The sequence below is a fragment of the Cherax quadricarinatus genome, chromosome 72, assembly GCF_038502225.1.
Source record: "Cherax quadricarinatus isolate ZL_2023a chromosome 72, ASM3850222v1, whole genome shotgun sequence".
In the NCBI taxonomy this organism is placed as follows: Eukaryota; Metazoa; Arthropoda; class Malacostraca; order Decapoda; family Parastacidae; genus Cherax; species Cherax quadricarinatus.
In genome coordinates this window covers 11,730,602-11,752,759 of record NC_091363.1, presented here as the reverse complement: position 1 = coordinate 11,752,759, position 22,158 = coordinate 11,730,602, and the positions used below count along the sequence as shown (strand labels likewise).

Here is a 22,158-nt window from a genome sequence, read left to right as displayed (position 1 = left end):
TGAATTTAACAGGATATACAACCATTTAATTTTCCACTGAAACAAACTTTACAGTTTCACCTAAATGTTAATTGCCATAAACACACTAGACGACACAATGGGAGTCGGCTGGCGTGATTTATAATTATACTTACTCTTACTCAACCTCTCTTAGGTTAGCCTATGCAGTACAAGATTAAGTTACTATTACTCAGCATTAATAAAATACACTATTTTTGTGATGCTCCTGCTAAATTTTACAAAATAGTAGTGGCTTTAAAAGCAAAGAATGCAAGTTTTGCCTAAAAAAGTCAAACATCCAGATGTTACATTAATCTCCTGGATTAGTTGGAATTTGATTCTTAAATGAAACTTCAGAAAAAGATTAAAATCAGATCTTTGAAATCATCCTCTAATTGCTTTATGTTGATTTATCTATTGAACAGGTTAAAAATATATGCTACATATATATTTTTTTTTTTTTTCAACAAGTCGGCCGTCTCCCACCGAGGCAGGGTGACCCCCCCCCCCAAAAAAAAAAAGAAAGAAAATCCCCAAAAAGAAAATACTTTCATCATCATTCAACACTTTCACCACACTCGCACATTATCACTGTTTTTGCAGAGGTGCTCAGAATACAACAGTCTAGAAGCATACACATATAAAGATACACAACATATCCCTCCAAACTGCCAATATCCCAAACCCCTCCTTTAAAGTGCAGGCATCGTACTTCCCATTTCCAGGACTCAAGTCCGACTATATGAAAATAACCGGTTTCCCTGAATCCCTTCACTAAATATTACCCTGCTCACACTCCAACAGATCGTCAGGTCCCAAGTACCATTCGTCTCCATTCACTCCTATCTAACACGCTCACGCACGCTTATATATATATATATATATATATACATTTATATATATATATATATATATATATATATATATATATATATATATATATATATATATATATATATATATATTATTTTTTTTTTTATCACACGGGCCGATTCCCACCAAGGCAGGGTGGCCCGAAAAAGAAAAAACTTTCACCATCATTCACTCCATCACTGTCTTGCCAGAAGGGTGCTTTACACTACAGTTTTTAAACTGCAACATTAACACCCCTCCTTCAGAGTGCAGGCACTGTACTTCCCATCTCCAGGACTCAAGTCCAGCCTGCCGGTTTCCCTGAATCCCTTCATAAATGTTACTTTGCTCACACTCCAACAGCACGTCAAGTATTAAAAACCATTTGTCTCCATTCACTCCTATCAAACACGCTCACGCATGCCTGCTGGAAGTCCAAGCCCCTCGCACACACAACCTCCTTTACCCCCTCCCTCCAACCTTTCCTAGGCCGACCCCTACCCCGCCTTCCTTCCACTACAGACGGATATATTTATATTTATATATATATATATATATATATATATATATATATATATATATATATATATATATAATATATGCAAAACAACCACTCTGAAAGAATAGAGAAAGTCCAAGCGCTTTCGTGACTACTCACATTATCAAGGAACTATCAATAGTTCCTTGATAATGGGAGTAGTCACGAAAGCGCTTGGAATTTCTCTATTCTTTCAGAGTGGTTGTTTTGCATATTTTGAAATCACCTGTTTACTGTGATCTTATTGCATGCATAAATAAATAAATAAATAAATAAATAAATAAATAAATAAATAAATAAATAAATAAATAAATAAATAAATAAATAAATAAATAAATAAATAAATAAATAAATAAATAAATAAATAAATAAATAAATAAATAAATAAATAAATAAATATATATATATATATATATATATATATATATATATATATATATATGTGCAATAAGATCACAGTAAACAGGTGATTTCAAAATATGCATAGTTCCTTGATAATGTGAGTAGTCACGAAAGCGCTTGGAATTTCTCTATTCTTTCAGAGTGGTTGTTTTGCATATATATATGTATGTATGTATGTTTACTAATGTAGGAATTCAATTACTACAAGGGAGGGAAATATGAGAAAAGTCTGAGAATATTTAGTAACAGGTAGTAAGGATATTTTCACATTCAAAGAAAACACTAAATGTGTGTTGGTCATACAGTGCTACACAAGTAGGGAACAGTACTAAGATCTTAAGATGCATTACTTAATTTAGGATCAAGAGCTCATGGAAAGCTTTCGTGTAAACATGGCAAGAAGGTAAAGTTAAGAAGCCAAATGTGTTAGACCAGTAATTAGAGAATGGTTCAAAGCATAATTTCAAATATGATCAGTAAAAAACTCAGCAACAGTAACTTCAGGGAGAATCTGACAACTTAACCAATACTGCACAAACTTTAATCAAATTATTATTATTATAATCAAAACTAAGCACTAAACCACCAGGGTCTAAACTTTAAAACTCTTTGAAGTAATGTACAAACAATAACTATTTAAATAATTTTCCACTCCTTTTGCTTAATTAACATGCACCAAAGGACCAGTGAATCACAAAGCATTAATGGTGGATTAGAAGTGTGCTAAGGCTCTATTTTTTTTTTTTTTTGCATTGCAATTACAGCTGGAGAGAGTATCTCAAGTCTAAGACACTTAAGGATTGTACAGTGGAACCTCTACCTCTTATACTTGCAGCATACAGAAAATTTTACTTAGGAAACACTGCTTGAAATATAAAATGATTCATTACAAAATGAGAGAGCAGTACATTGAGAAAATTCATCTTCACAGTGACTGAAGAAATAAAAATGCAGTGGAACCTTGACTTACTAGTTTAATCTGTTCCGTGACCTAGCTCATAACTCAATTTACTTGTACAGTATATCAAATCGATTTTCCTCATTTAAATTAACTGAAAACCACTCTGGAGACAAGACAAAATACTTGAATACGATGCTAATATCAACTGTACAGCGTATTTATCTATCAACATTCATCTAATATGACATAATAAACAATATAATTAACACATTATTATTATTATAATAAAAAAAGAAGCGCTAAGCCACAAGGACTATACAGCGCTGCAGGGCAGGAAGGAAGCGAGGGCATCAGGTGGCAAAAGGGAGATGGATGAGTAATAGGTTACGGATAACAGTGGGGTAGTGGATGGTGAAAGGGTAAAGGGCAGCAAGAGACTGAACTAGAAAGGGCTGAGGGGAGTGCAAAAAGTATCATCAGAGTTTGTGGAGTAAATCAGTCATTGTCAAGAAGTCAATGAGAGAATCAGGATTAAAGGAGGGTCCATCAGCAAGAAGGGAAGGTAAAGAGAGAGTAGTAGAACGAAGACGACGACGGAGGTAAATTCTGTGTGCTCGTTGATAGAGAGGGCAGTCTAACAGAATGTGGCTAATCAATACTAGAACTTGACACTGCTCACAGAGAGGAACAGGGTGCCTCTCCATAAGATACCCATGAGTAAGACGAGTGTGGCCAATGCGAAGGCAGGAGAGAGTGGTCTCCCAACCTCGGCATTGATGACAAGAAGACGGCCAGTAACCTATGCTCGGTTTAATAGAATGAAGTTTGCTACCGAGCAGAGTTGACCAACGTTGTTGCCAACGGGTGCGAAGGTGGGTAGCTATTGCAGCAAAATAGTCCAGAAATGGAACACCTCGATAGGAAATTGGTAGGTCATGTACTGCTGACCGCGCAGCAGTGTCTGCCTGTTCATTGCCCTGTACGTCGACATGACCAGGGAACCAACAAAAAACAATATCTTTATGTTTGGTAGAGATACGGCGTAGCCAAAGTTGGATACGGAGAACTAGGGGATGAGATGTATCAAATTTTCGTATAGCCTGTAGAGCACTAAGGGAGTCTGAGACTACTACAAATGATGACACAGGCATAGATGCGATACGAATAAGTGCTGCAAGAATGGCATACAGTTCAGCAGTAAAAATGCTAGCTGAAGATAGTAAATGCCCCCGTACGACGCTGTCCGGAAACACTGCTGCGAATCCGACGCCGTCTGAAGACTTAGAGCCATCTGTGTACACAGCGGTGGCATGAGAATGGGAGTGGAAGTGATCAAGAAAAAGAGAGCGGGAAGCTACCGTAGGCAGTTGAGCTTTCGAGCAAGGGAGTGAGAAAGAACAGACCCGAACAGCTGGAACTTCCCAGGGGGGTAGGGAAAAGTGAGATGCTACATGAACATATAAAGGTGGTAACTGAAGGGAAGACAAGAGTGAATGTAGGCGAAGAGAAAAGGGATGGAGCAAACAGGGGCGGTGAACGAATAAAGAATGTCTACTAATATCGGTGACCATTCTATAAATGGAAGGATTGTGTAGATCGTGAGAGCGTACATAGTAGCGAAGGCAATGGGCATCACGGCGATCAGACAAGGATGGAACATTTGCTTCTGTATAGAGGCTCTCAACAGGGGAAGAGCGAAAAGCACCAAGGCACAAACGTAAGCCTTGGTGATGGATAGAGTTAAGGCTAGAGAGAGTAGCAGGAGAGGCCGCGGAATAAATCTGGTCACCATAATCGAGTTTCGATAAAACGAGGGCTGAATGTAGGCGAAGCAGAGTTCGACGATCAGCTCCCCAGGAAAGATGAGCAAGGGTTTTAAGAAGGTTTAGCCGGCTGTGACAAGTTGCCTTCAGAGAGGTAATGTGAGGTTTCCAGGATAACCGACGGTCAAAGAGAAGGCCTAGAAACCTGACTGTATCACGTTTGGGGATACGGGAGCCATAGAGATACAAAGGATGATCGGAGATAACAGAGCGTCTAGTGAAAGTAATTTGGCGAGTTTTGGTACTTGAAAATTTAAACCCATGTGTGGTGGCCCAAGTGGAAACACGGTCGACCGCATGCTGGAGAGAAACTGCAATAAGGTGACAGTCAGCGCCTGCACAAGCAATAGCGAAGTCATCAACATAGAGTGATGACCAAATATTGGGTGGAAGAACAGAGGCCAAATCATTTATAGCAAGGATAAAAAGTGTTGTGCTCAGAACACATCCCTGGGGGACACCTTCAGCTTGGATAAAGTCCGGGGAGAGCACATTATTAACCCGAACACAGAAATGTCTGTCAGTTAAAAAGCTCTTAAGGAAGGATGGTAGACTGCCTCGAAGGCCTAAGGAGTGGGCTTGGGCCAAAATATTATACCTCCAAGTTGTGTCATATGCCTTCTCAAGGTCAAAAAATATGGCAATAACTGAGTGGTTATGCGCAAAGGCATTACGAACATACGTTTCCAAGCGTAGTAAGGGGTCTATGGTAGAACGGCCCTTACGAAAGCCATATTGACGAGTGGAGAGACTGTTGTGTGTTTCTAAATACCATACTAAATGTCTACTTACCAGGCGTTCCATCACTTTGCAAACTGCACTGGTAAGAGCAATGGGACGAGAGTGGGAGGCTTCATGTCCTGTAGTACCCGGTGTGTGGAAAGGGAGAACAATGGCAGATTTCCACAGCTATGGAAGAACTCCCTGTGACCAAATAAGATTGAAAAGGCATAATAGGACTGCAAGGGCTGACTGATGTAAATGTTGTAGCATACGAATGTGAATGTCGTCAGGCCCAGCTGCTGATGATCGGCAAGCTGAGTGTGTTGCCTCCAGTTCCTGAAGTGTAAAAGGCACATTATACTGTTCTTCTCTAAGAGAAGAAAAGTCCAAGGGTGCTAACTCTCTGGCAGACTTTGAGGAAAGAAACGAGGGGCATAGATGGAGCCCCTGAGAAATACGGACCAGATGATTGCCAATTTCATTGGCAACATCTAGTGGGTTTGCTATATCAACATCGGCAACCCGCAGAACAGGAGCCGGGTCAGGAGAATATTTACCACTCAGTTTTCGTACTTTTTTCTAGACTGCACTCATAGAGGAAGCAGAGGTGATGGTGGAGACATAATCTCGCCAGCAAGTGCGTTTAGCGTCACGGATGACACGGTGAGTGATCACACGCTTCTGCTTAAAATCAAGAAATCTCTCCGTGGTTCTATTGTACTGGTACCTGCCCCACGCAACGTGTTTCAAATGTACTGCACGAGCACAAGCAGGAGACCACCAAGGCACGCATTTCTGAGAATGCCTGCCTGAAGTTTGGGGTATAGAATGAGAAGCTGCGGTTAAAACGGAGGACGAGAAGAGGTGTAAAAGCTCATCAATGGAGGACGAAGAAGGAACCTCACTAAAAACAGTTAGCTGTGAGTGAAGGTTCCAATTTGCCTGATCAAATTGCCAGCGTGGGTTACGAAGAGGTGGTGAATATGAAGAACAAGTAAGAATGATTGGGAAATGGTCGCTGTCATGTAAATCCAGGAGAACAGACCAGGTAAAGTCTAATGCGGCGGAGGAACAGCAGACTGAGAGATCGATGCAAGAGAGTATGAGACTGAGGATCAAAATGGGTGCGAGTACCTGTATTTAAAACATGGAGGGGGTGGGTAGCAAGAAAAGCCTCTAACTGAATGCCACGGGAATCACAGTGAGACCCCCCAGAGGAAATGATGGGCATTAAAATCGCCAAGTAACAGAAGTGGTGGTGGTAATGACGAAACAAGAAAGGCAATATCTGGGATAGATAATGCCTGAGAAGGAGAGAGATACAAAGAACAGTGTATACCACCTATGCAAGTGGATACGGGCTGCTGTGTAATGCAGCAAAGTACGAACAAATAGCTGATGGTACGGAATATCAGTGTATAGAAGGGCACTTTCATTAAAGGTCCCATCAGGAAAAGGATCTGAAGAATACAATAAATTATAGCCTGAGATAGAATAGATAACGGCAGAGTGTAATTTTGGTTCCTGTAAGCAAACACCAACAGGGGAAAACTGGGAGAGCAACATCTGAAGCTCACCCCAATTACCCCTGTAAATAGGCCATGATTGGCAACGATAAAGATACCCGAAATCCGCAGGTAAGGGTACCTACGGACTAGAGGGGTTAGAAAAGTCCACATGTGGTGGCAAAGGAAAGCATTCAAGTAGTGAAGGAACGGTACGTTGTGAAGAAAGGAGTTGCGGAGATGGAGAAGAGGAAAGAGAAGGAACAGAGGGTGGATCAGTGTCCATTGATGGTTTGGTCTCTGCAATATATTCAGAGATTGCTTCAAGTGTTTCGGAGTTAAGAGACGTTGTATGGGAGACAATATTGGAGATGGAAGGAGGAGGAGCTTGAGCAAAGATCGGAGCTGTAATGGACTGTACCAAGGTAGGGGGGGGGGCGAAAGGGTGGAGGGAACTGGAGAAGTGTGGGAGGGGACAGAAGAGGCAGAAACCTGGGAGGTGGCAGAAGAGTAAGAAACTTGGGAGGGGACAGGGGAGGAAGGCACAATACGAGGAGGAGGATGAACCTCCACACTTGTAACAGAGCCAGTGAAAGGGGAAGACCCAGGTAGAGAGACAGGGAATGTAAAATGTGGAGGTGGATGAAGGGAAGGAGGGGTTAAAGATTTTTTGGGCCTCTGAGAAGTAGAGGGATGATTGGGAGGAGGTATCATACGAGGTCTTGTTGATACCGAGGTTTGTGAGGGAGGACACGAAGAAGTGAGGACAGACTGAGGAGTTGAAGTAGGGACGTCTGAGCCTAGGACAACAAAAGAATTAGATAAAGGAGTGACTATGGGACTGGCAACCGCAGAGGAGGCTGCAGAAGATGTGACCCCAGAAGTGGGGGGACGCTTTGAAACACGAGAGTAAGAAACACAGGGCAGTCTCCCTTGGAGGTGGAGATGAGAAACCACCATAGCATAAGGGAGACTTTCTGCCTCTTTGAGGCAATGAATTTCCCGCTCATTTAAGTAGACTTGGCAACGGCGAGAGTACGAAGGGTGAGCCTCATGACAATTAAGGCAAGAGGGAGTTCGACTGCAAGACGTATTAGAATGGTCATCGGCACCACAGACTGGGCATTCGGCTATAGATCTGCAATATTTTGCTGGGTGGCCAAATCGCCAGCAATTCCTACACTGTTGCGGTGTAGGGATCACCTTCCGAACTTGTAAACGATGTCCTGCTACATAAACAGAGGATGGGAGTTCATGGCTGTCAAAAGTTAAATGAGCCACATTGCAAGGGTATCGTCTTCACCCGCGGGCAGGAAGAACGTAAGTGTCTACCTTGAGAATTGGTAGATCTTGGAGCTCCAGCTGTTCGAGAACGTCAGTGCCACATGTCTGGAAATTCTGTTGGACTATGGTATGGGGCAGAATAACAGTACCACTACAAGAATTGAGGGAATGATGTTTTTCGATAGTGATAGGAACAGTATCGATATGTGAAAAAAGAGAAAGATCATGAGCTTGGGTAGAATTCTGGACTGTGATGATGCATGTACCACTCTTAAGAGCATGAAAGGAAATATCTCTACCAACGTGGCGTAGGAGCGCTTTGCCAATACGTACTATGGTCGGAAAGATAGGCAGTAGAAGAAGTTGGTCTTAATGTAAAGAATTTAGTCCATTGTGTGGTCCGAAACTGAGAGTGGAGAGGGAGTGCATGACGTGTCGGTCTTTTCCGAGTAGAATGGGAAGGTAACGAAGTAACATCATTTGGAGATTGTCGTTGATGTTTAGAAGTGGGACCAGAGCCGGTCCGACGTGGGACGGGCTGGCGATTCGAAAATTGCCGCACCGTAGAGGGAGAAGCCGGAAGCATAGTCAAAGGAGAGCGGAGGTCAGACAAATCGAAGGAGTCAGTGGAAGCCCCGGTACCTGAAGCGGGCGAGGAAACAGCACTAGCAAGACGTACAGGGGCCTTAGGAATGTCCGAAGAGTGGCCAAAAGACGAGGCGAAGTCAGAACGGGGTGCGGTAACAATAAGGGGCCCGGAGGTAGCGGGGTCATGGATTGGTTACTCCATGGTTAGGTTACTTCTTTCTTTTTGTTTTTTAAGAAAAAAAAGAAAAGAAAAATAAAAAAAAAGAATAATAAAAGGGGGGACTGGGGAGGGATAGTTCCTAGGAGGAATGAAAGGGCCAGAAATCTCCCTCCGCGCTCAAGAGGACCTCAGCACCGCAAGTAGCGCAGATGCAGCATGGAACCCGTGCCATACCCTACCCATCATGCCAGTAAACCAGCAATCCGGGATAGCAACCTCACATCTGCCGAACTACCTCGGTGGACAAAAGAGAGGGCAGCCGGATATCCACCACAAAGCATACCTCCTTCGGCCACCACCCCCGGAATCCGAAAGGTGGCTTCCAGAGATGCACCTGTCGCCCGAAAGACACCCAAAGCCACCCTCTAGGATACCGGAGAGGGATCAGGACATCCCCAGGCAATCCAGATTCCACGGCAAACTACGCCACCACCAAGAACCTCAATGGAATGGGATGGACCCCAGTACCCTTTCCCCTACCTAGGAACTAGCGCACCTGTGGGAAAAAATCCCAAAGGCCAAAAAGGAAGGGCAAAAGGGAGGGGTGGGGAGGAGGAAAGGAAAAAGGGGAGGATGGGATAGGGAAGGGGGATTGGGGGGTAATTAGGTTCGGTCTGAGGAAGAAGACCGACAGGTCTAATTCCTCAGACCAAGAGCCTCTTCACCACACCAAGGAGCCCTCCTTGAAGAGGAGGGTGACCCAAAAAGAAACAAAATCCCCAAAAAAGAAAAGACTTTCATCATTCAACACTTTCACCTCGCTCACACATAATCATTGTTTTTGCAGAGGTGCTCAGAACACAACAGTTTAGAAGCATATATGTATAAAGATACACAACACATCCCTCCAAACTACTAATATCCCGAAACCCCTCCTTTAGAGTACAGGCATTGTACTTCCCATTTCCAGGAATCGAGTCCGGCTATATAAAAATAACCGGTTTCCCTGAATCCCTCCACTAAATATTACCCTGCTCACACTCCAACAGATCGTCAGGTCCCAAATACCATTCGTCTCCATTCATGCCTATCATGCACGCCTACTGGAAATCCAAGTCCCTCGCGCACAAAACTTCCCTTACCCCTTCCTTCCAACCTTTTCGAGGACGACCCCTACCCCGCCTTCCATCCCCTACAGATTTAAATGCTCTCCATGTCATTCTACTTTGATCCATTCTCTCTAAATGACCAAACCACCTCAATAACCCCTCTGACTAATACTTTTATTAACTCCACACCTTCTCCTAATTTCCACACTCTGAATTTTCTGCATAATATTTACACCACACATTGCCCTTAGACAGGACATCTCCACTGCCTCCTCACTGCTGTATTCACAACCCAAGCTTCACACCCATATAAGAGTGTTGGTACTACTATACTTTCATACATTCCCTTCTTTGCCTCCATAGATAACATTTTTTGTCTCCACATATACCTCAATACAGAAATGGTGGGGGATTTTGAGGGTGGGGGCTTGTTGAGGCATATGTCAGTGGCCCTGTAAACCTCCAACATTATTTTGTTTCATCGCTGAACTTAACTGATACAATTTGTTTTGTTTAATCAATGAACATAGCTGATACAGCTTTAGTGTCTACATATCGTAGATGTACTAAGCTGGTATTGCCTGGCTAAGTCCATGGAAATCATCGTCTTTTTTTTCTCAGCAAAGTCCTTTGCACTTATTTTCTAAGGGCCCATGGTTAGAAAAAAAGAAATTTGGCCAAATGATTGCCAAAAAAAAAGCAGCAAGCAAGCACGAGAGAAATGCTCCCAAAGCGATGTAAACATGTATACTGCTTACCGGATGTTTTAGCATCAGCTGTGCCAACTAGCAGCAGCATTCTGAATTATCTTTATGTATGTATTATGTATTATTATTATTAATTTAGGGAACTGGAGCACAGATCCAATTCCCTAGATCAAGAGTCTCTCACCAGCGTCAAGGAACCTCAACGCTGGTGAGGGGCTCTTGATCTAGAGAATTGGATCTGTGCTCTAGTTACCTAAATTAATAATAATAATAATTATAATAACAAACTCTATCAACTGTTTACCTCGCTGTGGGAGCAGTTATCTCATGCTTTGCTTATATTTTTGACAAGTCATTTGGCCAAATTTCGTTTTTCTAAGCATGGGTCCTAAGAAAGTAAGTGTAACGGACAATGCTGAGAAGAAAAAGATGATTATTTCCATGGAATTAAAGCATGAAATCATAGATAAACAAGAAAGGTGTCCAGGTTTTGCATTGATGGGGAAGCAGGCTCGTAACTCAAATGTTGGCTTGAAACTCAGAGCAAAAAATTGAACCAGGGATGGCTCATATCTCAAAAAAATTTGTATGCTGGGACACTCGTAAGTCAAGGCTCCACTGTATTGTGATCATATAAAACTTAAGAGGTAACTACATAGCTTGAACAGAAGATAATACCTATATATAAGCCATCAAAAAAACAGTTATGTCGAAGTCTCAGTGACATTTGATTAAGAGAATGACTCTCTTCTGGAGATTACTTATCTCTTTGTAGGTTCATAAGGTAATTCAAGGGAAAGTAGCAAGAAGTATACAGCAAAAGGACACCTTCATTAGTACATGAACGTGGTACTATATAAAGGTCTCCTTTTGCTGTATGTCGTCTTACCACTTGTCAACTATGCTTCAACCAATCAATCCAGAAGCAAGCTACTGGTCTCAATCAATGCAACTACGTACCTACTTATCTAATCTTGAAATCGTTAGCCTCCACTGCAGTGTACAATCTCACTTCTACAACTTGCGGTGTAATTCTTAGATACAGTACTGTCTTTTTTGCCAATATTGAAAAAAAAATGCTGTGCTGTTCACAACTAATCTACAATTTTGAGAGGAAATTTTGCCATCTCATTTTTCCATTCCATACCCATTATGCAGAACAAACTATCACTTTATTTCTTCCCCAGTATTTCTGATATCCAGTTCTTCATGAGGCATATGTGGAAACATCTGTACAACAGAGGAGTTTTTTAATTAAAAATAAAACTACCAAAGGCCTAAGCAACAGAGCACATACAGAAGAACTAGCAATTGCACGAGTGTGAAAAATGATAAAATAACTAATTCTAAAACTAATTTTATAAGTTATAAATTAAGAACTAATCAGAAATTTGCATACTACAGTACATGCCTATACAGTGGAACCTCAACTTACGAGTTTAATCCATTCCGTGACCTAGCTCTTAACTAAATTTGCTCGTATATCAAATCAATTTTCCTCATTTAAATTAAATGAAATGCCATTAATCTGTTCCAGCAGAATTCCTGCTCTTAGGAGGCAGGACAAAATACTTCAATGTGACGCTAATATCAGCTTTACAGCTTATTTATCTATCACAATTCATCTAATATGACATAATAAACAATATAAATAACAAAAACACTATATATACTATCTAATGAATAAAATATGTCATTATGTGACTAGTGGTGGCAGCCATTCCTGCTCCCGCTCATATCTTGAAAAACTTGTATGTTGGGACACTCGTAGTCAAAGTTCCACTGTATTAAAATCAGATTTCAAACCTCAGTTAGCAGCAATGATAAAAATAGTTTAGCCTAAAAGCTTACCAAAAATCCCAAAAAGTATAAATGACATGGTAATTTAAGATAAATATTTTACTAATCAAGTTTCCTAGAAAAAAAGGCACTAATCGTTTGAAGAGATTCTGAGCTATTTTTAATAGTACAACCTTATATATGACACCAACCATAACTTTATATATTTTTGTTAAAAGAGAAGTGCTAAATCCATAGCCATACAGTACCTGAGGAATGAGAGGTAATCAGGCTTGATCAAAGGAAGAGGATACCTCCAACTCCTTGGATCAAGAGCCCTTCACCAACATCAGGGCACCCTCTTGAAAGACCAAGTGTCTAGAGCATACATAGGTGTACCTTATATGGTGCCATTTAAATACTCATCTATACATGATGATACTCAATAACACCTTGCTAAATAAAAGTACATACTATACATGAGATGGCACTATAGCTGTATAACCTTTCCTTACACTGATTTATAAAAAGTCACACAAACACAGAATAAAAATGATCTTACAACCCTTAACCAGACGACACATTCAGTAATTATGTAATTCCAAGCAGAGAGAACACTCATTATTTTTTTCTGAGCCCTGCAATTGTGGATCATGGACAGATGTGCATGTATGGACACATGTACTTGTGTAGACAGGTGTGCTTGAGTGAGCATGTGTGCTTGTGTGGACAGATCTACTTGAGTGAGCATGTGTGCTTGTGTGGACAGATCTACTTGAGTGAGCATGTGTGCTTGTGTATACAGATCTACTTGAGTGAGCATGTGTGCTTGTGTGGACAGTGAGGAGCAGCAGTGATATCCTGTTAAAGAATGGACTCGCCAACTCATGAACACGTGCTTGTGTGAGGGGCACCGGTGGAATCCTGTTAATGGACTCATCAACTTAGCAAACAAGACACACCACATACCATACATTAATTAATTTTTAAAACAGCAGATGTAAAGCAAGGGCAAGGCCAAATGATCTTTCCAAAAGAACATTCCATTATTAAGGCTTGCTGTTAATGCAAAATGTGACATGCCATTTTAGAAAACTATTTTCAAAATACAGGAACATGGTGGCAGTATTACATTCAATCATCACCGGAGATGCAACATGAGAGATATGGCTAATGCAGTGTTGTGTATTCAAAAAATATATTGGATTACTGGACTCACTTCAGCAGTAAGTTTTATTACTGAAGGTTACTGATTTTACAATGACAAAGTCCAATATTTTAGGTAATAAATTTTAACCAAGGCTGACACAATGCAGCACTGCATACAACAAATTGGAATGGGTCCATGTGCACAATTTTTATACCAGGATCTTTTAACTTTTCAGTGTGTACCCAAAGATGATTTCTTATTACAAAGAGATGAAATAAATAAATTTGCAAACTTGCCTATTTTGGTCGTTTCTAGCGTACAGAAGGAAAAACTTTAGATTTTACTTGTCCCTTTTAAGTGGAAATGTCTCTCCAAAAGCTCATCGTGGACTGTATACACCTTCCCTTGTGACAGCAACATCAATCCCATCAGCAGTTCACATCTACTGTCTCATCTTGAACATATATGTTTACTGAATATGAAAGACTATTAATAAACATGTTCAGGGTCAGTTTACAATCACTGAAACTTCTCACAGGGACAATTTTTACCATGGTAAAACATAAAGGAGTGGCTACCACAACACCTATCACTCAAGTAGTGTACAAAGCCCTGACTCTGCTATAGCAAGAGGGAAAGAAGACTGATTCTGAAGATTATTTTATAATCTATATATGTTAATGTTGCAGTTTAAAAACTGTAGTGTAAAGCACCCTTCTGGCAAGACAGTGATGGAGTGAATGATGGTGAAAGTTTTTCTTTTTCGGGCCACCCTGCCTTGGTGGGAATCGGCCGGTGTGATAATAATAATAATAATACTCAAGAAAAGTGCTTCCCAAACCACCAAAAAAGGGTGAATAAGGTAATACTGATGATGAAAATAAAAGTATGCATGATGTAATCCTTACAAGAAGTAAGGTTTACATCATGCAAAGGATGCATGAAGTACTAGTTATATTAGCAAGTGGAAAAAGCTGCATTTCTCAATACACATTAAAACAGGAAACAAACACATATGTAGTTTAATGTGATCCTTTATTGACGACGTTTTGCCCACACAGTGGGCTTTTTCAAGTCACAAACAGATCTGTTTGTGACTTGAAAAAGCCCACTGTGTGGGCGAAACGTTGTCAATAAAGGATCACATTAAACTGCATGTGTGTTTATGTTTCCAGTGTGTCGGTATTTTATACAATTTATTTTCACACATTAAAACAGTTGAAAGCACTGCCCTAGCCATTTTGTGCCAAACAATATAAAAATGCAGAAGAATTACAGCAGTTAAATGCTTAGATTTGCAATCCATGAAGGATTAGAAGAGAATTTGCAACCATTTCCAGTGATATTTTGAAAGCTTGGCAGATGCATTACTAAGGCTTGCCACACAACACAACCACTCAAAACTCACACCTTCCCTACCATGGGGTTGCTTGGTGCTTTCTTGGGTTCATGGCTGTACAGGAAGATTGAGCCTATCACCAAGGCTGTGCCAACTGCAAACTGAAATGTTATTACAAAATCAAAAAGAAATACAGATGCAACAGTGGATATGACAATGGCTAATGATGTTGCAAAGCCTTTTAAAATATTGTCAGCATATTTGACTACCATTGCTACCAGAAGTCCTCCCACAGCATTGAGTACCACAAGATACCACACATAAGCATCATAACCGTAAAAGAAACCTTTATCCATAATGGCTGAGTAGTCATTTGCATATGATGTCAATACACCTAAAGGTAGGGAGAGGAAAGACAACTGAACATTTCTGACCCACAGTGATACATCTGACCCTTTCAAGATTTTTTCAAAGTAGATGCCAGCAAAACCTGAACAGCAACAAGCAGAAATAGCAGCAATGCAGCCTAATAGACGATTCTGTCCCATATTATCTGTAGTGACTCCCTTGCTAGATGCAGACAGCTGAACAAGAGCAACTCCAACCGTGAGAATTAACAATGAAAGCCACTGTGTCCCACGCAGCTGCTTCTGTAGGATCAACACAGCAAACATTGCAGTTGTCAGAATCTTCATCTGATAGGTAACCTGAAAGAAAAACAAAGAAATACAACTATTAAAAAAAAAATAGTTAGAGCCCATAATGATAGTTTAAGATGGTGTGAAATAAGATGAAAATTATAAATGCTTCCTACTGAATTTGATTCAAGTGTGTCTGTATATAGTAAACTTCAGTTGTGTCAAATTGCAAAAGGGAACTACAGATACAATCCCACCAAGATCAAGTACAGTGGACTCTCGGTTATCGGCGGTAATCCGTTCCAGAAGCTCGGCCTAAATCCAAAAAAAGGCCGAAAACTGAAATAATATTTCCCGTAAGAAATAATGTAAATACAATTAATCCCTTTCAGACACCCAAAAGTATTAACAAAAAATACATTTTATAGAGAATAACTATAGTTTTACATACACAAAACAATAAGAAATAAATATAAAGCACAAATTTTAATAATAAATGAATATTACATATCTTTATTGAAGACTCTTGTTGACGTATTGAAGGCGAGGAGGGGATACGGAGCTGGGAATCCCCCTCCAGAAGGACTTCAGGTATCAAAGCCCTATCTAGGGTTACTTCCCTTCTTTGCCTTTTACTGCCACGGTACAGTCATTGCTTACCTCAAAATATTTGTAGTCTTAATGTAGGGAGACTGGTGAGTAATATTTATTTGTAGAAATACAGTGTAGGTAGCAAGCAGATATAGGTACATGTATGTAGGCCCCCTGGGCTAAACTACACAGCCATATTATTACCATCAACATATCATGTTCACTGAGTTTAATCATTTCTAACAACTAACTTTAGATGGCATCATAAACAAAGGGAGAAGTAATGAATAATACATGCCGAGAATTGTAAACAAACGTTTATGAAGGGTGGTGACTGGACCAGACGCCAGATTCACAGTTTTCTCTAACGCTGAATCAGAGAAAGCATAATGTTTACCCTCCACCCTCCCTCCTCCTTGATTCGCCGGTACTCACCACTTGATAGCATATAAACATTGCATGTTTATATGCTATTTAATGTGTTTCTTATATAATTTTGAAGAAAATGTCATACATAGATTAATGAAATATTAACCTAAAATAAGACATTTAACGTGCCCAAGAGTGATTATCATTGTGTGTCCAATACATCTGATCTCCGAAATGACAGCCACAAACCAGGATAGAATTTCAGCCAAAAAAAGCGGCCGAAATCCAAATTGGCCGATATCTGGAATGTCCGATAACCAAGGGTTCACTGTAATCAAGATGATGCAGTTCTACATAATGGTGCAAAGTAATATGCAATCTTGCTTTAACAACTTTAAAATAATTTTACTTTAAAATTCAATGTTCTTTCTCCTTCTTTCAACACACCGGCCGTATCCCACCGAGGCGGGGCGGCCCAAAAGGAAAAACGAAAGTTTCTCCTTTTACATTTAGTAATATATACAGGAGAAGGGGTTACTAGCCCCTTGCTCCCGGCATTTTAGTCGCCTCTTACAACACGCATGGCTTATGGAGGAAGAATTCTGTTCCACTTCCCCATGGAGATAAGAGGAAATAAACAAGAATGAGAACTAAAAAGAAAATAGAAGAAAACCCAGAGAGGTGTGTATATATATACATGCTTGTACATGTATGTGTAGTGTGACCTAAGTGTAAGTAGAAGTAGCAAGACGTACCTGAAATCTTGCACATTAACGAGACAGAAAAAAGGACACAAGCAATCCTACCATCATGTAAAACAATTACGGGCTTTCGTTTCACACTCGCCTGGCAGGACGGTAGTACCTCCCTGGGCGGGTGCTGTCTACCAACCTACTACCTCAAAAAATTCAATGTTATTCAGCCAAAAAGGCCACAGACAAGTCTTGTGGGGGCACCTTTCACTGATACTGATTGACCGAAAGTTACTTTACAGTAATCACCAAGGAAGCTGCTTCTCAGAGAGACAACAAGAACTTTATAAAGATGAAAATTGTTCTGAAACAGGTAACCATTGAGTTCTGAAATGTTGTACAGCGATACCCCAAGTTTCGGCCACAATTCGTTCCAGAAGACCATTCAAGAGCCGTCACAAAACGAATTTGTTCCCATACGGAATAATGTAAACTAGAATAATCAGTTTCAGACCCCCAAAAATACACTTACAAAAGCACTTACATAATTGTTTTAGTTGGGAGCTGTACAAAACTTGGCGTACCACTGTACTGAGAAAAAGTATACCCCATATTAGACAGCTATTTTCAAACTGTTATCAAAGTTTAGCTCAGTCTACCTTTGTGATATTTTTCTGCCCTCAAACACAAAATCCAAAAACTAATTTGTTTAATACAAAACGAAATTTCAAAATAACTGTTAAATATAGTGTGCCAGAAGTTCCTTCAAAATATATCATGCAATTTAAGAACGTTGTTGTTACTTTTTTAGTATTAAAGTACAGTGGACCCCCGGTTAACGATATTTTTTCACTCCAGAAGTATGTTCAGGTGCCAGTACTGACCGAATTTGTTCCCATAAGAAATATTGAGAAGTAGATTAGTCCATTTCAGACCCCCAAACATACACGTACAAATGCACTTACATAAATACACTTACATAATTGGTCGCATTCGGAGGTAATCGTTATGCGGGGGTCCACTGTATTATTATTATTTTTACTATTATTATTATCATTCTTGTTCATTGCTACTAAATTTTAAAATTCTTAAACCAAGTCATTTATTATTATTCATAGATCATTTGTATAATAGATTGTAAGGAAGTGCTTAACACACAGGGGTTATACAGCACCTGAGGAAAGGGGAGGTAATCAGGTTTGATCCTAGGAAGGGAAGGGTACCTCCAATTCCTCAGATCAACAGCCCTTCAGTGGCATCCTCCTCCCCCTTGAAGAGTATTATTATAGGAAAATATTAGCTGCCTACCACATAATGCCATTTTTACACCTGTAGCTTTTGGAAAGGTACATGATTATTTTTGATGCTTCACCTGGGACCAGTTAACCAATCCTGCTATAAAAATTATCATTTATCAAAATACACAGAGCAATTAATCTTTTGAGATTATTTTTTTTTTTTAACAAATCAGCCGTCTCCCACCAAGGCAGGGTGACCCAAAAAGAAAGAAAATACTTTCATCATCATTCAACACTTTCATCTCACTCACACATAATCACTGTTTTGCAGAGGTGCTTAGAATACAACAGTTTAGAAGCATATACGTATAAAGATACACAACATATCCCTCCAAACTGCCAATATCCCAAACCCCTCCTTTAAAGTGCAGGCATTGTACTTCCCATTTCCAGGACTCAAGTCCGGCTATATAAAATAACCGGTTACCCTGAATCCCTTCACTAAATATTACCCTGCTCACACTCCAACAGCTCGTCAGGTCCCAAATACCATTCTTCTCCATTCACTCCTATTAACACGCTCACGCATGCTTGCTGGAAGTCCAAGCCCCTGGCCCACAAAACCTTCCTTACCCATTCCTTCCAACCTTTTCGAGGACGACCCCCACCCCGCCTTCCTTCCCCTACAGATGTATATGCTCTCCATGTCATTCTACTTTGATCCATTCTCTCTAACTGACCAAACAACCTCAACAACCCCTCTTCAGCCCTCTGACTAATACTTTTATTAACTCCACACCTCCTAATTTCCACACTCTGAATTTTCTGCATAATATTTACACCACACATTGCCCTTAGACAGGACATCTCCACTGCCTCCAACTGCCTCCTCGCTGCAGCATTTACAACCCAAGCTTCACACCCATATAAGAGTGTTGGTACCACTATACTTTCATACATTCCCTTCTTTGTCTCCATAGATAACGTTCTTTGTCTCCACATATACCTCAACGCACCACTCACCTTTTTTCCCTCAATTCTATTATTAACCTCATCCTTCATAAATCCATCTGCTGATACGTCAACTCCCAAATATCTGAAAACATTCACTTCTTCTATACTTCTCCCCAATTTGATATCCAATTTTTCTTTATCTAAATCATTTGATACCCTCATCACCTTACTCTTTTCTATGTTCACTTTCAACTCTCTACCTTTACACACACTACCAAATTCGTCCACTACCTTCTGCAATTTTTCTTTAGAATCACCCATAAGTACAGCATCATCAGCAAAAAGTAACTGTGTCACTTCCCATTTTGTATTTGATTCCCCAAAATTTGATCCCACCCCTCTCCAAAACACCCTAGCATTTACTTCTTTTACAACCCCATCTATAAATATATTACACAACCATGGTGACACTACACATTCCTGTCTAAGATCTACTTTTACCGGGAAGTTGTCTCCCTCTCTTCTACACGCCCTAACCTGAGCCTCACTGTCCTCATAAAAACTCTTCACAGCATTTAGTAACTTACCACCTATTCCATATACTTGCAACATCTGCCACATTGCTCCCCTATCCACAATCATATGCCTTTTCCAAATCCATAAATGCAATAAAAACTTCCCTACCTTTATCTAAATACTGTTCACATATATGCTTCAATGTAAACACCTGATCTACACATCCCCTACCCACTCTAAAACCTCCTTGCTCATCCGCAATCCTACATTCTGTCTTACCTCTAATTCTTTCAATAATAACCCTACCATACACTTTTCCCACTAATTCCTCTATAATTTTTACAATCTCTTTTGTCCCCCTTCCCTTTATATAAAGGGACTATACATGCTCTCTGCCAATCCCAAGGTACCTTCCCCTCTTTCATACGTTTATTACACAAAAATACCAACCACTCCAACACTATCACCCCCTGCTTTTAACATTTCCGTCATGATAACGTCAGTTCCAGCTGCTTTACCCCCTTTCATTCTACGTAATGCCTCATGCACCTCCCCCACACTTACATCCTGCTCTTCTTCACTCCTAAAAGATGGTATACTTCCCTGTCCAGTGCATGAAATTATTGAGCAATGACAAGTGTTCATCACACTTGAGTTATCCATTATCATTTATTTTTAATACACCAGCTGTTTCAAAAAGAGGAAACATTCAGCAACATTCAGTTAATTGGCATCTTGCCAAAAGTATGCTTAGATAAGAATAAATTATAAAACTGTACAAAAAATTAATGCCTCGGAATCCAAGTCTCATACTAGTCGTCACCATAAGCTGTTTAACAGGTCATGTGAATACCTCATGTTGCATGCTGTCATTGTAATCGTTAGTTAGAAAAGTTAGAAATTATACTAGCTTTAAAGTCTATTGATTGCTCAAGGGTTAAGGCAAACTAAAGTACGATTTTTAATAAGCTGTCAACAGTAATTTGTCATTTACTTGGTATGTGGCAGCATCCAGGTTTGACGCAGACACATAGAGTAAGTTGTTCTGGACGAGATATACGAACGAAGGAACACACACTTTCAAGGTATCTATCTTCTGTTGCCAAATCTGGGTGTGCAGTGCCATGAACAAGTGCTGCAACAATATACACATATATGCATATCAGTGCTGCTTAAAATAAAGATTAAAGTGATTTAGTAAACTGCCACTTGGGAGTAACTTCAAATCATTGCATATCTTAACATGTCTTTTGAATTTAGAAAAAACGAGTCTGAAAACATAAAAACATAAGAAAGGAGGAACATTGCAGTAGGCCTGTTGGTCTATACTGGGCAGCTCCTTTACAAATCCAACCCACTAACAGAATATTTGCCCAACCCCTTTTCAATGCTACCCAAGCAATAAGCTTTGATAAATCTATTTAGTCATGTGCAAGTCCCTGATCACCCTTTAGAAGTACTGGTAAAACTAGCTCTAAAAACCGTTATCAACAATACCTGAAGGTAATAATGGCTCTATCACCAAAGCAAGGTGACCCAGAGAAGAAGAAATGTAATGTTTTTCTTCTTTTTTTCATTCAGTAATTTATATAGGAAGAGTTACTAGTCCGTTGCTCCCAGCATTTTGGTCACCACTTGTGACATGCATGGCTTACAGAGGAAGAATTCTTCTCCATTTCCTCATGGAGTAATGCCAAAGTTTTTTATTAAAAAATAAACATGTTGCAAAATTGTTATTTAAGCTGGTCACATGATAAAGACCCATGTCAGGTGACTTTTTCATTCAAATAAATTAAAGTTTTCAGCTTCTCCGTAGTTACAGGAGCAGAGATATGCTCATGTTAAGTTTCAGTCTACCAATACTGGTTTAGAAATATTTTCTAGTGTCCATTTTTTTCGTAATTTGCGAGTGTGGCCTCTTATTTTCACCTCTGCTGAAGGTGTTAGGAAATCTTTATCTAAAGTTAGCAGAGTACAGAACAGAGCAATAATAATATCAATACTACAATAAACATATGAGGTGAGATTGTGGAATTTTATGTTGTAAAATTAAACAGTGGTGAAGCAATGTAAAAAGAGAGTAAATGAGAGAGTGGGCGAGATGTTATCAACAAATTTTATTGAAAAATAAGAAAAAGTTTTGGAGTGAGATTAATAAGTTGAGGAAGCCTAGGGAATGAATGGATTTGATAATTAAAAATAAGAGAGGAGAGTTATTAAATGGAGAGCTAGAGGTATCGGGAAGATGGAGGGAATATTTTGAGGAATTGTTAAATGTTGAAGATAGGGAAGCTGTGATT

The 22,158-nt window shown here is 39.9% G+C and overlaps 1 protein-coding gene across 10 annotated transcripts in view; it reads right to left on the bottom strand.

The window, feature by feature from the left end:
• Ugalt (UDP-galactose transporter) overlaps positions 1–22,158 on the bottom strand; it is a 41,027-nt gene that overhangs the window by 10,280 nt on the left and 8,589 nt on the right. For 4 of the 10 annotated variants that reach the window (XM_070100429.1, XM_070100431.1, XM_070100430.1 and 1 more), the window contains 3 exons: positions 20,853–20,993; positions 14,941–15,567; positions 9,951–11,822 (listed from right to left, as the gene is read on the bottom strand). In XM_070100429.1, the coding sequence (XP_069956530.1) occupies positions 11,760–11,822; positions 14,941–15,567; positions 20,853–20,993 (831 nt within the window). In that variant the 3' untranslated portion in view covers positions 9,951–11,759. Of the gene's footprint in view, positions 1–9,950; positions 11,823–14,931; positions 15,568–20,852; positions 20,994–22,158 lie in introns of those variants that run through there. The other 6 variants (XM_070100432.1, XM_070100433.1, XM_070100434.1 and 3 more) reach the window with 6 other exon arrangements.